Here is a 13,628-nt window from a genome sequence, read left to right as displayed (position 1 = left end):
TATTTTATGTAGGCCTACACTTTAGATTTTGTGCGTAGTTTATTAAGAATATTTTTTACCTGTTCAGTTCAGAAGTTGATATTTACACTTTGATCTGTAAGGTCTACGGAATATTCTGTGCTATGACAGGTAATCATCATTGACAATAAAAATGTAAACATCAACATGTGTTCAGCTTAACTGTAGGAATAAAATTGCTAGTAACGCATTTTTCACTTTCACAAGTGGTATCATTTACCAATAGTAGCAATACAGTGTGTATCAGGCTACGTATTCAGGATGTCTAAATACAGAATACCAATTCTAACTTCTACTTTGGTGTTCAGGTACCTGTATGAAATTTAAGACTTATTAGTGATATATAGGGTACAATTATGAACCATTTATATGCCAGAAACATTTTATTTACCATAAACAAAGCAACTATTTCAGACTGTAACAAAACTCTGTAACTCTACATACTGTGTTAACAGTTTATACATGTAGCACATAAAATAGTCTTATAAAAGAGATAGGTTCTCTTCTTGAACATCATCATTGTCATATGCAGTTAAATCTCTTTATTGCTTTTACCACAAAATATACAAATGGAAGAGGAAAACTTTCTTCTCTTACACAAACGTCATTTAAACACACTATTTCATACAGTAAGAAGAATTTTGTTGTAACAGCCTAACCTTACAGTGTTTATTGTTCGACAATAAATGCCCCTCAAGACCATAAATGCAGTACAACAAAATAGTTACTGACGACACTCACTGCTCACTAGTATTGAATCAGAAATCCTGTATTTGGGATCTCTTAGACAGAGCAATACAAATCACTGTACAAAACAAATGGGAAAACATTAACAATGGAAACCAGGGAGGAAGACACAGCACTTATTTAGTAATTGAAAAGCTGTTTCTACTGTCAATAACTACTGAGGTCAGCCCTCAATTTAGACTGACGTACTGTGGGAAGATGAGTGGAGATTGGATGCAGGTTGATAACGGAAGAAAAGGAGCAGTATGAAAAGAAAATAGTACTTGTACTTGTTGCAATCACCAGTATACAGCCCAAATAATACACACACATGCTGCAAAATAAGTATGATATACTTGGTGTAAGTTTCCCAATTGAGCTTGCCAAGCAGGACAATGTATTTATAACAAATCATAATCACAGAAGAGTGGATGTTGCATTGAGGTGTTTCATGTGGAATTCAATGTGTCTACCAATGAAAGAAGCAATGAAGTAATAACTATGATCATAACCATCACACATTTGGAGCACTACAGGTGTGTGTGATTCCTGACAAGCAGCAACAAAATTTTCAGGCAGCAGTTGTTTTTCTTTCAGGAACTGGTCCTCCACACCCTACCAAAACAAAACAGTAATGGTTAATTGCTACTACTGCCAACAAATAGCAAAATTAAGTTTCCAAATTTACACATGCCAAAATAACAGACAAAAATATCTACATGTACTGACCTGGTCAATTAGAATGTCAAGGGGTGGTCCATCATAGTTTTTGACTAGCTCAGTTGCATCCCATCTTTGCCACTCAAGAATGTTACCCACTCCCAAATAGCCGGTGAATGCTTTCTTTCCCCAGGGACAATTTATTGGGTTGCAAATGGGTGCAAATGCAGATACAGAGCGGTATTTACCAGGATTCTTCAGGGCACAAATCAGTGCCCCATGACCACCCATGCTGCAAAGTAAAAATGAGTATGTCATGTAAATTATGTACAGAATATATTGAACAAAATGTCGGATGATTATTTTATTCCCCCCAAAAAGTTTCTCCTACAATTCCCAGTTTTGTTTTATGTGACAGCAAGCTTTGCTTTACTAGAGCTCATGGCCATCACACTTATTAGTGACTAACCACAGTTCAGTTTTAACTGAAGAAAAAAGATACAGAAACTTTATTTTTTGTCAGGGAATATTAGTCAGCTGCAAGACTTTGTATCAAAGCTATTGCAGATGATTTCAAAATATTTTAAATTACATTCCTTCTTACAGCTCAGCATAGATATAAAGCCTGCATTATCTTTACTGTAAAGGCTTGTTATGCTTTGGCTAAAGTTAATACAGGAGAATATGCAGGTAACACAATCTCCATTATCAGAAGTGTGAACACATTTTGTACATCTTCGACTTTTGCTCTTCAGAAAACAGACAACACTATTACAATTCTTTGATGATTTATGTTGATCAGACTGTTAAGAAAAAAGTTACACTACTGTGAGCGGTCCAAACCTTCCCACAATAAATAAAAAATGTTCAGCATCAAAACTGACAGCAGACACAAAGCACACTAGATTAATTAGTATCTGATGACTAATCTTCAACTAAAAGTATTAAAGATAACAGTAAAAACCTCCATAATACACAATATCACTGCCCCACATGGATAATAATGTTACACTGGATAATTTTAAGTTAAATCCATCAGTGATTTGTTTGTATTGTTCATTCCAACCTAAGCTCAACATGACAATAAAAGAATTGGTGTTAATACATCATCCTTCTAAATATACAAGCACTATGTTAGTAGTTTTCCACATTTTTCTGCTCTCCGCAACACAAAATCAACATGGCAATAAATGAACATGTGTTAATATATAGTCATTCTCAAAATATAAGTCCTTTCTTATTCAATAGTTTTCCTCTTTTTCTGCTCTTGTGAACAGTTACAGGGTACGTAGCTGCAGTGTTATTCTTTTGAGTCGCTGATACTCTGACCCATTAATCTATTTTCGTAAGTAGACTTCCCTAGTACATCATATCACTTCTCTGAATACATGTGAATTTCAATCACCAAAAACATAACTACCTGTACTTCAAATATGACAATAGTTGCATTTGCACACACACATGCATGTACGAGTGTGTTTGTTATATAATTCTGATGAAGGCCTGTTTGGTTGAAGCTGAAGGCTTTGTTTGACAGTCTTTTTGTTGTGCCTGTGCCTCAGCATCTCCGCTAGATGGTGATTAGCAATCTATGCTTTTCATAATATGACAATATTATGAAATGGATAGTTGCTACTCACCATAGAGCAGAGATCTTGATTCACAGACAGGCACAACAAAAAGACTACTAAGCACATAAGCTTTGGGCCAAAAGACCTTCTTTTGGAACACACACACACACACACACACACACACACACACACACACACACACACACACACACACAGGATACATTGCAGGGAGAGTTCTCACCTGTGGAAATCAGAAAAGCTTGTGTTGGTAGGAAGGATCCAGATGGCATAGGCTGTTAAGCTATCATTAAAATAAAATGCATTGTGTTGGGCAGCGTGCTCAGCAGCTGGGAGGCCCAGCTGTTTCTTGGCTACAGTTTGTCGGTGGCTATTCAAATGGACAGACAGCCTGTTGGTTATCATGTCCACATAGGACAAAGCACAGTGGTTGCAGCTGAGCTTGTGGGTTACTACAAGGGCATGACAAGCAACAATCTGACTGTCCGCATGAATGGCCACCAACATATCTTGGCCAAGAAATAGGTGGACCACCCAGTTGCTGAGCACACTTCATTTTAATGACTGCTTCACAATTTGCACTATCTGGATCCTTCCTACCAACACTAGCTTTTCTGAACTGTGCAGATGGGAACTCTCCCTGTAATATATCTTATCTTCACATAACCCTCCTAGCCTCAATCTTTGTTAGTCATTGTCCTGCACTCACCAATCCCTTCTCTGTTCCCATTTCAGCACTACACAGCCTTCTATTCCCAAGTTTACTCACAGTCTTTTAGCGTCTCGCCTTTTCCGGATCCCCCCCCCCCCCCCCCAATAAACCTCCCGACTGTGCCTAGCTGTCCTAAACTCTCTCCGACTTGTTCCTGTATGGGTAATTTCATGTGAAATCACCCAGTTGCCGTTGCCCTTATGTCACAGATTTTCCTGAAAATTTTGTGTAAGAATGTACATAAGGAATTAGGGTTAAAATGTTTCTTCTGGACTTTTTTGACCAAAATTGTAATTAGGAGCCCATTATGAAATGTGGGCCTCTTCTAGCAACTGGTGTTGAGAAACGAAGTGTCTTGTAAGTTTGTAACCACTATAACTTTTTTATTTATGAATCAATTTTATTCAATTTGGTGTCATTGGAAAGTAAAAGAATAGAGCTATAATATAAAAAATATTAAAGTACTGTGTCTAAGCAACAAATGTTTGAAAATTTGTAATTAATGTTATTTTGTCATCATTTTTTTTCCAAATTTTAGGATTTTTTTTTCCCAGCAGAATCACAAGTTTCACCATCTGAATTTTTGTTTCAAATAATTCCTACTGTCATACTTTTCAACATAAAAAATCAGAAGGGTGTTTGTCCTCTATTGATAGATCTTATACTTTTTCAATAATGCTGTAATAATTAATTGCTTCAAATAGCTAATCAACAATACATGAAACAACAATGAAAAACTCAGTCTAGCAGCAACACTCATATGCAACACAGGCTGTGCGTGTATCAGGTTTTTGTCTGTGCGCTTTATATATCTGAAGGACTTTTGTCATCTTGATTTTGTGCTTCTTATGTAAGTAGCCATTCTGTCTGGTAATTAGAGAACAAGAAAAAGTTTCAAACCATCCAGTTCTTTTTTGCAACATACACAGTTGATTAAAAATCACAATGGAAAGCAAATGTTCTTTAGGTTTTGTGTCATAAGAAAAGTAGTAGCAGTGAAGAGCTTGATTTACTAGATATGTCAAGCCTGAATCAAGCTAATATTGAATTACTGAAGCTAAGAAGCACCTGTGAAAGTATTGAGAGTATTTGTTATTCTCACAAAAGGCTCTATTTGGGAACATATGATGACAGACAAAGAATTTGCTGTGACCCTTTTAAGAAGTATGGTAAAATGACTGCTAAGAAATCTTTGAAACCTATTTCTTTAACCATGGCAAGGAAATTTAAAACCCTTGGACTTATACCAGGTACCAAGCAGTGCATAACATGCCGTAAGGACATTTTATCTCCTTTGGGGGATAACCTTCCAGGAATGGATGAATGTGAAGTTGAAGATCAAGAATATACACCAGAGCCGTCTACAGCTCTTCAAAAACTTAATGAAAGTTGTGAATTACTTGAAATTTCACCATTTAAGGTTACCAAGAGAGCACAAGACAGGCATCTAGAAGACATTCGATCCACGTCTTGTCGCTTAGCTTTAAAATTCCGGCAAACAGTATCAGAGGTGCTACATGCTCCAGTGAAAAATGTGTCTGAAGAAACTGGCAGTGCTGAATGTACAGATTGTAATATTTTAATGCAAAAACTTAAACAGAAATTCAGCAGAAGTTCTGTTGAAGAAAAACTACAAATACTTACCTTAGCACCAGCTTCATGGAGTACAGAAAAAATGCAAATGTTTCTTAACACTACCGAATACATGGTAAAGAAATCGAGGGTATTGCTAAAAGAAGATGGTACTTTGTCAAAAGGGAGTTATAAAGTGGGAAACTGAATAGGTAAGGATGTGGAAAAACATGTCCACAATTTTTACTGTGAACATGATATAAGTCGCATTTCTGCTAATAAAAAAGACCGACTGTCTGTCTGTCCCTTCAGAATACGGCAAAAGATTGTAAAAGACAAAAACACTAATTTTACATAATCTTAAATATGTATACTTAGCTTTCAGAGATTAGTTCAGGCCTACTAAATTTTGTGAACTTAGGCCAAAAGAATGTGTTACTGTAAACAGTCATGGAATGCATAACGTATGTGTATGCAAGTATCACCAAAATGTAAAACTTAATGCATGCTGCACATGTGAAAGAACTGTATACTGAAATTCTACAGAAACTTGCGTGCAATCTGGCAAACGAGGAGTGCATGCTACATCGCTGTTCTCGGTGTCCTGATGAATATGAACTGCACAATTTTTTAATGAAACTGGAGTCCTTACAAGATTGTGAAAATGTTGTATTCAAACAATGGATGCAAACTGATCGACTACACTGGAGACACTAATGAAGACGACTGATGAATTTGTTGAGTATCTCATGCAAAAACTTCAAAACTTAACACAACATCATTATGTATCAAAATCTCAGAGTCACCACTTCAAATCAAGCAAAGAAACCCTTCCTGATACTACATGCATCATCATGTAGTGGATTTTGCAGAGAACTATACCCGTTTGCTTCAGGATGCTGCACAAGAATTTCAGTGGCAGAACATTCAAGTCACCCTTCATCCTTTTGTGGTTTACTTTAAAACAGATGATTGCATTAAGTCAATGTCATTGTGTTGTATAAGTGACTGTTTGCAGCATGATACAAACACATTCTATGTTTTCCGGAAAACTGCTCGCACTTATGTATTGGAACACCACACATCCAGCACGTTATGTACTTCAGTGATGGCAGTTCTGCACAATATAAAAAATTTAAGAATTTTTTAAATTTGTGCCATCACAAGCAAGATTATGGAGTAAACTGCAGAATGGAATTTTTTTGCCACTAGTCATGGCAAAAATGCATGTGATGGAGTTGGTGGTACTATTAAAAGTTTAACAACAAGAGCAAGTTTACAGTGTCCATATGACAGTCACATTTTAAGCCCAAAAGATGTTTAGATTTGCGAAAACTCATGTTCCAGGAAAAGAAACCTTTTATGTTATAACAGAGGAGATAACGAAGTCCACAAACATGTTACAAAAAGGATATGAGACTTGTTCTACCATTCCTGGGACAAGAGTGTATCATTTTTTCAAACCACTGAATGAAAACAAATTGCTGATAGAGCGTGTTTTCATCATCGCAGAATTCAAAAAAACTGCCTCTAACACAATTAAAGAAGAAAGATTTGTCGCAGCTATCTAAGATAACCAGTGGTGGCTTGGAAAAATTCTGGAGATAAGTGAAGAACACAGATGCAAAAGTCAAGTTCATGAGTCCAAGCGGCCCTTCCTCAAGTTATTCATGGCCACTTCACACTGATGTTTGCTGGATACCTTATGAAAACATTTTAATGACTTTGCCTGCTCCTAGTGCAAGGACAAGTACTGGTAATTTATATACTTTTGAATCAGACATACTATTGTCCATTGAAAACTTGTTTGAAGGAATGAATGCTTTTTAGAATTTTATGAATGTGTTTTATGAGAACTGATCATCGTTTGTGACCACCAGGTAAGAGTCACAAAATGAAATGTGTATATTATTATTTATGTTCTTTCTGTTTTAAATGATTAAACATGACAAAAACCCTTCTGATTTTTTTATGCTGAAATGTATGACAATAGGAATTCTTTGAGACAAAATTACAATGGTGAAACTTGCGACTGACGAAAAAAATTCATGAAGTTTTTAAAAAAAAATTTGAAAAATGACTTTATTACAGATTTGCACATATTTATATGCACAGTTGCAGCATTTTTATAGTTTAGTGATACAGTTGGTCCTTTTATCTTTCTAATGACACCAAATTGAATAAAATTGATTTATAAATATGGGAGTTGTAGTAGTTAAAAACTTTCAACCTACCTTTCGTACTGACACCAGATGGAGAAAATGCTAAACATTTCAAAATGGCCCCTGACTACAGTTTTGCTAAAAAAAAAAACGAAAAAAATTATTTTATCACTTTCTATTTATCTAATTTCTTACACCAAATTTTCACAAATATCTGTGATATGATGGCATCGAGATTTCTTTATTTTGGGTGATTTTAAATGAAATGAGCCCACAAACAGCACTTCACTGTCTCCCACCTGTCTCTTGCTCTCACTTCCCTTCCCTGCCCCTGCCTCCTCCTCACCCACACCGCCCAGATTGCTTCTCCCAACATGCACAGTTGCTCACAATCTGGTCTTCACAGCCAGAGAGAATGGTCATGTGTGTGTGAGCTGCATTTGCGCGAGTATATGTGTGTGTGTGGAGGGGGGGGTTCATGTTTTGTCTATTTTCTTGAAGGCTTTCTGGATGAAAGCTCACGTGTTTAGTAGCCCTTCTATTGTGCCTCTCTATGACTCAATATCTCCACTATATGGTGATTATCAATCCACCTTTTTCGTAATATTGTCATTATTCCATCCTGGATTTTCCACTGTTTGATTTTTTTATACTTCAAATATCTTTCTCTTGGGTTGCTTTTCTCTGTTATAAGGTGTTCCTTAAAATGTTGATATATTCCTACATGCCTCAAGGTACCCTTTTTGATAATAATATTCTGAGTGTTGAGTGTGAGAAGACGGTGCATTTTGAACACCGTGTCCGAGGTCAAACTTTTTTCATTTCAGTGACTAGCAAAGAAGGTTGTGAAGACTAACTCTGCTCACAGAATTTCAACACAGTTCACGATCTGCAGCACTGTCCTCAGAACAGATTACTGACCCTGCCTCTGAGCCAAGTGGATGATCTGAACCAGAGACTTCAAAGGTTCTGTAACAAGCTAAGCTGTGACTATCTTGTCTTGTGCCATACAGCTGATAACTGTGGAGTAATACTAAATGCATTATCTGAAAACTAACTACAAGAGATAGACCTGACCTCTTTCATGATGTTCGTATTAAAATATAACTAGATAAAGAGGCGGTAGTATCATGTCTGACTGGAGAACTTGAAAATGTTAGTTCTTGTTTGAACATGCTCGAGTTTAAACATAGTAGAGACAGCAACCCTCCATACCATACATCAGCTGTAAAGAAACTGACTAATACACAAACGATATGAAACAAAGCATAAAGCTTCTGACAGAGAGCCAACTGACTGCACCATTAACCGAGACGCATACTTCTCTCAGTACTTGCCACACTGGAATTATGGGTTGCACAAGAAATGGAACTCGATAATTTATATTTAAAAGAGAGACATTTACTAAAGCCTACTCTCTTACTGAAACCCTTACGATACATCTTGGTTTGAAGAGCAACTTCTGAAAATGATTAATGCTCACTGCTGGACAAAACTAGTTTATATAATATCGCGTATTTTCTGACTCTCCCCACACACTCCTACAGCCAGATCCTGCCAAAATGTGTTTTAAAATGCTTGAAAAGAACTTCGAGCTGTAGAAAACGCAACACATAGCATTTTGTCATCTAGTATGAATGAGTCAAACAGCAACGTTGGCTTTAAGACTGGTGGACTGAAATGAAACCTCTTAGCTGATAACAATGACTGACATATTTATTTTTGGTATTACAGCATTGTTGGGTACGTTATTGCAAACATTTTGAAATCTGATAAATGTGCACAGGCAGAAATCTACTTCTGCCTTAAATTCCAGTCCTGATGTCTTCATTCAGTATTCTGTTAGGTCACAGGCAAGTACTATGGGTAATATTCCAGAATCAGGCTTAGATCTTACAGTTGCATTATTCTACAAAAATGAACAATGTGAAATGTCCAGTTTTAGATCAATTTCAAAATCCCAATTTTAGCTAGTTATGGGGCAGATATCAAGTTACTTTGAGGACAATAAACTTTTCCTGGACACACAGCATGGCTTTCACAAATAGAAGTCAACTATACAGCACTGGACGTAATCACAGTGGTTCAAGGACAGAGAAACTGTGGCACTCAAACTCTGTCACCTCAGCAAGACCTCTGACTGCATCTCGCAAGTGTTGTTATAGTACTGGAAGTGGTGTTCTGGCAACTCTTTACTCTGATCCCAAATGAAATTTTCACTCTGCAGCAGAGTGTGAACTGATATGAAATCTCCTGGCAGATTAAAACTGTGTGCCAGACCGAGACTCGAACTCGGGACCTTTGCCCTTCGTGGGCAAGTGCTCTACCGACTGAGGTACCCAAGCACGACTCATGCCCTCTCCTCGCAGCTTCAATTCTGCCATTAACTCATCTCCTACATTCCAAACTTCACAGTAGTTCTCCTGCGAAACTTGCAGAACTAGCACTCCTGGAAGAAAGGATATTGCGGAGACATGGCTGTTCCACACCGTGGGGGTGTTTCCAGAATGAAATTTTCACTCTGCAGTGAAGTGTGCACCGATATGAAACTTCCTGGCACATTAAAACTGTGTGCCGGACTGAGACTGGAACTCAGGAGCTTTGCCTTTCGCGGGCACCAGGAAGTTTCGTATCAGCGCACACTTCACTAGACAGTGAAAATTTCATTCTGAAAACATCTCCCAGGCCGTGGCAAAGCCATGTCTCCGCAATATCTTTTCTTCTAGGAGCGTTAGTTCTTCAAGTTTCGCAGGAGAGCTTCTGTGAAGTTTGGAAGGTAGGAGATGAGGTACTGGCAGAACTGAAGTTGCAAGGACGGAGCGCGAGTCATGCTTGGGTGGCTCAAAACTGGTAGAGCAGTAGCCCACGAAAGGCAAAGGTCCTGAGTACGAGTCTTGGTCCGACAGACAGTTTTAATCTACCAGGAAGTTGCTTGAATCTGATCCTGAAAACAGAAGACAGATGGTATCAGCCTATGGAGCATTCTCCCAAGAATGAAAATTGGAGCATGGCAGACCCCAGGGATCTATCACTGGACCTCACCTGTTTCTTATTTATGTCAGTGATATATGCTGTAACAACCATTTACAATTTGCTGATGACGCCACCATTTTTGCCAAAGAAAAAAATGCTGCACATGTTCTCCACCTGTATTGAGGAATTGTTCAAAAGTGACTGAAGTGATTAGACAAAATAATGCTTTCATCTGTTACATATGTCTTCATATTGAAAACTTTCCTCATTTTCACAAAAAAAAAATTATAAAAATGCCTATGTACATAATCTTGAATCCATCCATGCAGTCTAGACTGGTAAATGATGCAGATCTAGTAATAAAGCAATCAAAAAGCATTATTTCCAAGGCTTACATCAAAAGGCATATTGTCCAATAGAAGTCAACAACTACATTTAGTCCTACACACACACACACACACACACACACACACACACACAGTCTCTCTCTCTTTACTGTCTGTGTCCAATTATTTAATGGTGTTTTTCAAGCACAGGGCATGTATGATATATGCGAGTTCTCTTCTGAGATACATATAAAAGTCATTGTGTTTATTACCTGTGACCCATTATAGACACTTTATCTGCAAGCACAGGGAAGTTAGTATTTATTATATCTGGCAGTTCCTTTGTGACATAAGAATACATTCGGTAGTGTTTTTGCCATGGATCCGTCACGGAGTCAACATAAAATCCAGCTCCACTACCAAAATCCCAACTGTCACCTTCTCCGGGCAAATTCACGCCCCCTGTAATAAAATATTATGTGTCAGTCGACAATTAATTTACATAAAACATGTTGTGCAGATCTGGAAGGCGGCTTACGAGGGCTAGTGTCTGGACAAACTATTATTACTCCATGTGCAGCTGCGTATCTCTGAGCACCGGCCTTCTGAATGAAGTTCTGCTCCGTACAGGTCAGACCAGATAACCAATATATGACTGGCAGGCTACGTTCTTCCGATTGCGGTGGTAGGTAAACCGCAAAGTTCATTTGACATCGCAGCTCGGAACTATCAAATAAAATCACAGTGATCAAACAAGATGAATATTACGCATGCCACTCGCTTAAATAAAACGACGTCTTACCTCTCATGAGAAAATACTTTCTGATACCCGCCGAAACAACGATTACTCGATACCTCAATTAGTTCTGGCATCTGAAAAAGTAAACAAGATCCATTTACCGTCTCCACTCAATAAAAGAAACATGAATTAAAGCCTACTGTTAGCTTCATACATTTATCACGCACAACACAGCACACGCCAAACAACAAACCCAACCCCGCGAACCAGTGATATTATAACGCAGCACTGCTCGAATCGCCCGTATTGCAGCGATTCACACGTTTCCGATAAAGTCCCAGACTAATCGTCTGCAATTGTATATTAATATCTGTGAAGGATCATGATCAGCATTTTTTTGATATCGTACACGCTATTATTGCGTTAAATAGCTAAGTGATGGTGGTGTTGCGCTGAACTGTCTGAATACTCAGCTCTGGTAAACCATTGAATAAATTTACAGATTTCATTAGAGATGTCGTGGAACCAAGAAGCACTAGTAATCCCAAACTTTTAAAACAGGACTTGTAGAGCAAAACAGGAAGAGAAAAAATAAGCTGTGGAGTGCGAGTTGTCTTCAGCGTGATTCCAAATCAAAATTAACTGACGTAATTTATTTGACACGAAGAGGAAAATTACGTGGCATGTACATTAATCTTGATCTAACTCTCTGGAATCAATTAATGCTTGAGTCTGTGCCATTCACCTGTTTAGGAAATTGTCTACTTTATAACAGTGCAGTTTAGATCACAGGCAAAGATGTTTCCAGTTTCTCATTACAATGTGTATGTCTGTAATTGTTGTGGATGTATTGTTATTATTTTTTATTTACTTATTCGTTCTTGGACAATTCAGTGCAACAGTATCGGACATTCCATAGACGATAAAGAAATTATATACACATAGAGAACACAAACAAAATATGATAGGATTCGGTGAGGATAGGGCAGGAAATTGTCCATGATCTAATCAATGGAATCAGACAGTGTGGCATTCGTCTTAGAAAATTTGGAAGACCACAGAAAACCCAATTCAGGATGTCTGCACAAGTTTCTTCAGGAAGTACACTAAATAGATGTGCCTGTGCTTCAGTGATATGTTATATACATGTTAGTAGTCCTTAAGTACATTAATGCTCCACCACGTAAATGTTACTGTAATACAAGTATGAGTTTACCTGTACAACAGATGTCCCATATATGCTAGAATATTATAATTTAATGTAAAAATAGTGTAATTAATGTACATTTGAATCATACAGTATTATAGTATTATATTTTGTTATACACTGACTTATCCTACAGCAAAATGAACTAAATGATTACGGTTCCTGGACCAATAAGGACGTGTGGCTACCATGAGACATCAAAGTGCATTGTGCAGTATGGTGCAAAGTGATATTTTACCTTTCTGATGTATTTTGTAATTAGCTCATGTTACTGGTGTCTCTGTCAAAGTGTATTTTCTGAGTAAATTGCGGTTATATGTTATCTATACTGTTTCATTATTCACAGATAGGGTAACACCATAAAAGGAATCCTACATTGGTAACTTTCTGACTTGTAACAAGAATGTTTGCAAATGGTGCCAGGGTTTTTGTCATCATAAACAAAGGATAAAAGGCATTGTTTAGGTACTTAAGGGAGGCGAAAATTTAATAGTGAAGGGGGACTGGAATTCGATAGTAGGGAAAGGAAGAGAAGGAAAAGAAGTAGGTGAACATGGACTGGGGGAAAGGAATGAAAGGGGAAGCCATCTGATAGAATTTTGCGCATAGCATACTTTCATCATCGCTAACACTTGGTTTAAGAATAATGATAGAAGAGTGTACATGTGGAAAAGACCTGGGGACACTGGAAGATTTGGGATTGATTATATAATGGTAAGATAGAGATTTTGGAGCCAGATTTTAAATTGTAAGACGTTTCCAGAGGCAGATGTGGACTCTGGCCACAATTTATTGGTTATAAACTGTAGATTAAAACTGTGGAACTTGCAAAAAGGTACGAGATGGGACCTGGATAAACTGAAAGAACCAGAGGTTGTGGAGAGTTTCAGTGGGAGCGTTAGGGAATGATTGACAAGAATGGCAGAAAGGAATATGGAAGAAGA

The 13,628-nt window shown here is 37.5% G+C and overlaps 1 protein-coding gene across 1 annotated transcript; it reads right to left on the bottom strand.

Moving 5' to 3' along the window:
* Positions 1-545: 545 nt before the first annotated feature.
* On the bottom strand, positions 546-11,781 carry LOC124776313 (S-formylglutathione hydrolase). The gene is made up of 6 exons (XM_047251246.1): positions 11,692-11,781; positions 11,541-11,611; positions 11,277-11,464; positions 11,011-11,200; positions 1,474-1,696; positions 546-1,359 (listed from the first exon to the last, which is right to left on the bottom strand). The coding sequence occupies exons 2-6, from the start codon at positions 11,609-11,611 to the stop codon at positions 1,162-1,164; spliced, it is 870 nt and encodes a 289-aa protein (XP_047107202.1). The 5' UTR covers positions 11,692-11,781; the 3' UTR covers positions 546-1,161.
* Between the last annotated feature and the right edge of the window lie 1,847 nt (positions 11,782-13,628).

The sequence above is a fragment of the Schistocerca piceifrons genome, chromosome 2 (assembly GCF_021461385.2).
Source record: "Schistocerca piceifrons isolate TAMUIC-IGC-003096 chromosome 2, iqSchPice1.1, whole genome shotgun sequence".
In the NCBI taxonomy this organism is placed as follows: Eukaryota; Metazoa; Arthropoda; class Insecta; order Orthoptera; family Acrididae; genus Schistocerca; species Schistocerca piceifrons.
The sequence above is the reverse complement of the archived record's forward strand: the minus strand, read 5'-3'. Positions and strand labels throughout refer to the sequence as shown.

Excerpts from the sequence above, each read along its gene's own strand:
- LOC124776313 (XM_047251246.1), bottom strand. The coding sequence starts at position 11,611 with ATGCCAGAACTAATTGAGGTATCGAGTAATCGTTGTTTCGGCGGGTAT. Across the intron at positions 11,465-11,540 it reads AAAGTATTTTCTCATGAGAG|TTCCGAGCTGCGATGTCAAA; the intron begins GTAAGACGTCGT and ends TTTATTTGATAG. Across the intron at positions 1,697-11,010 it reads GTGTCTATAATGGGTCACAG|CATGGGTGGTCATGGGGCAC; the intron begins GTAATAAACACA and ends TTTACTTTGCAG.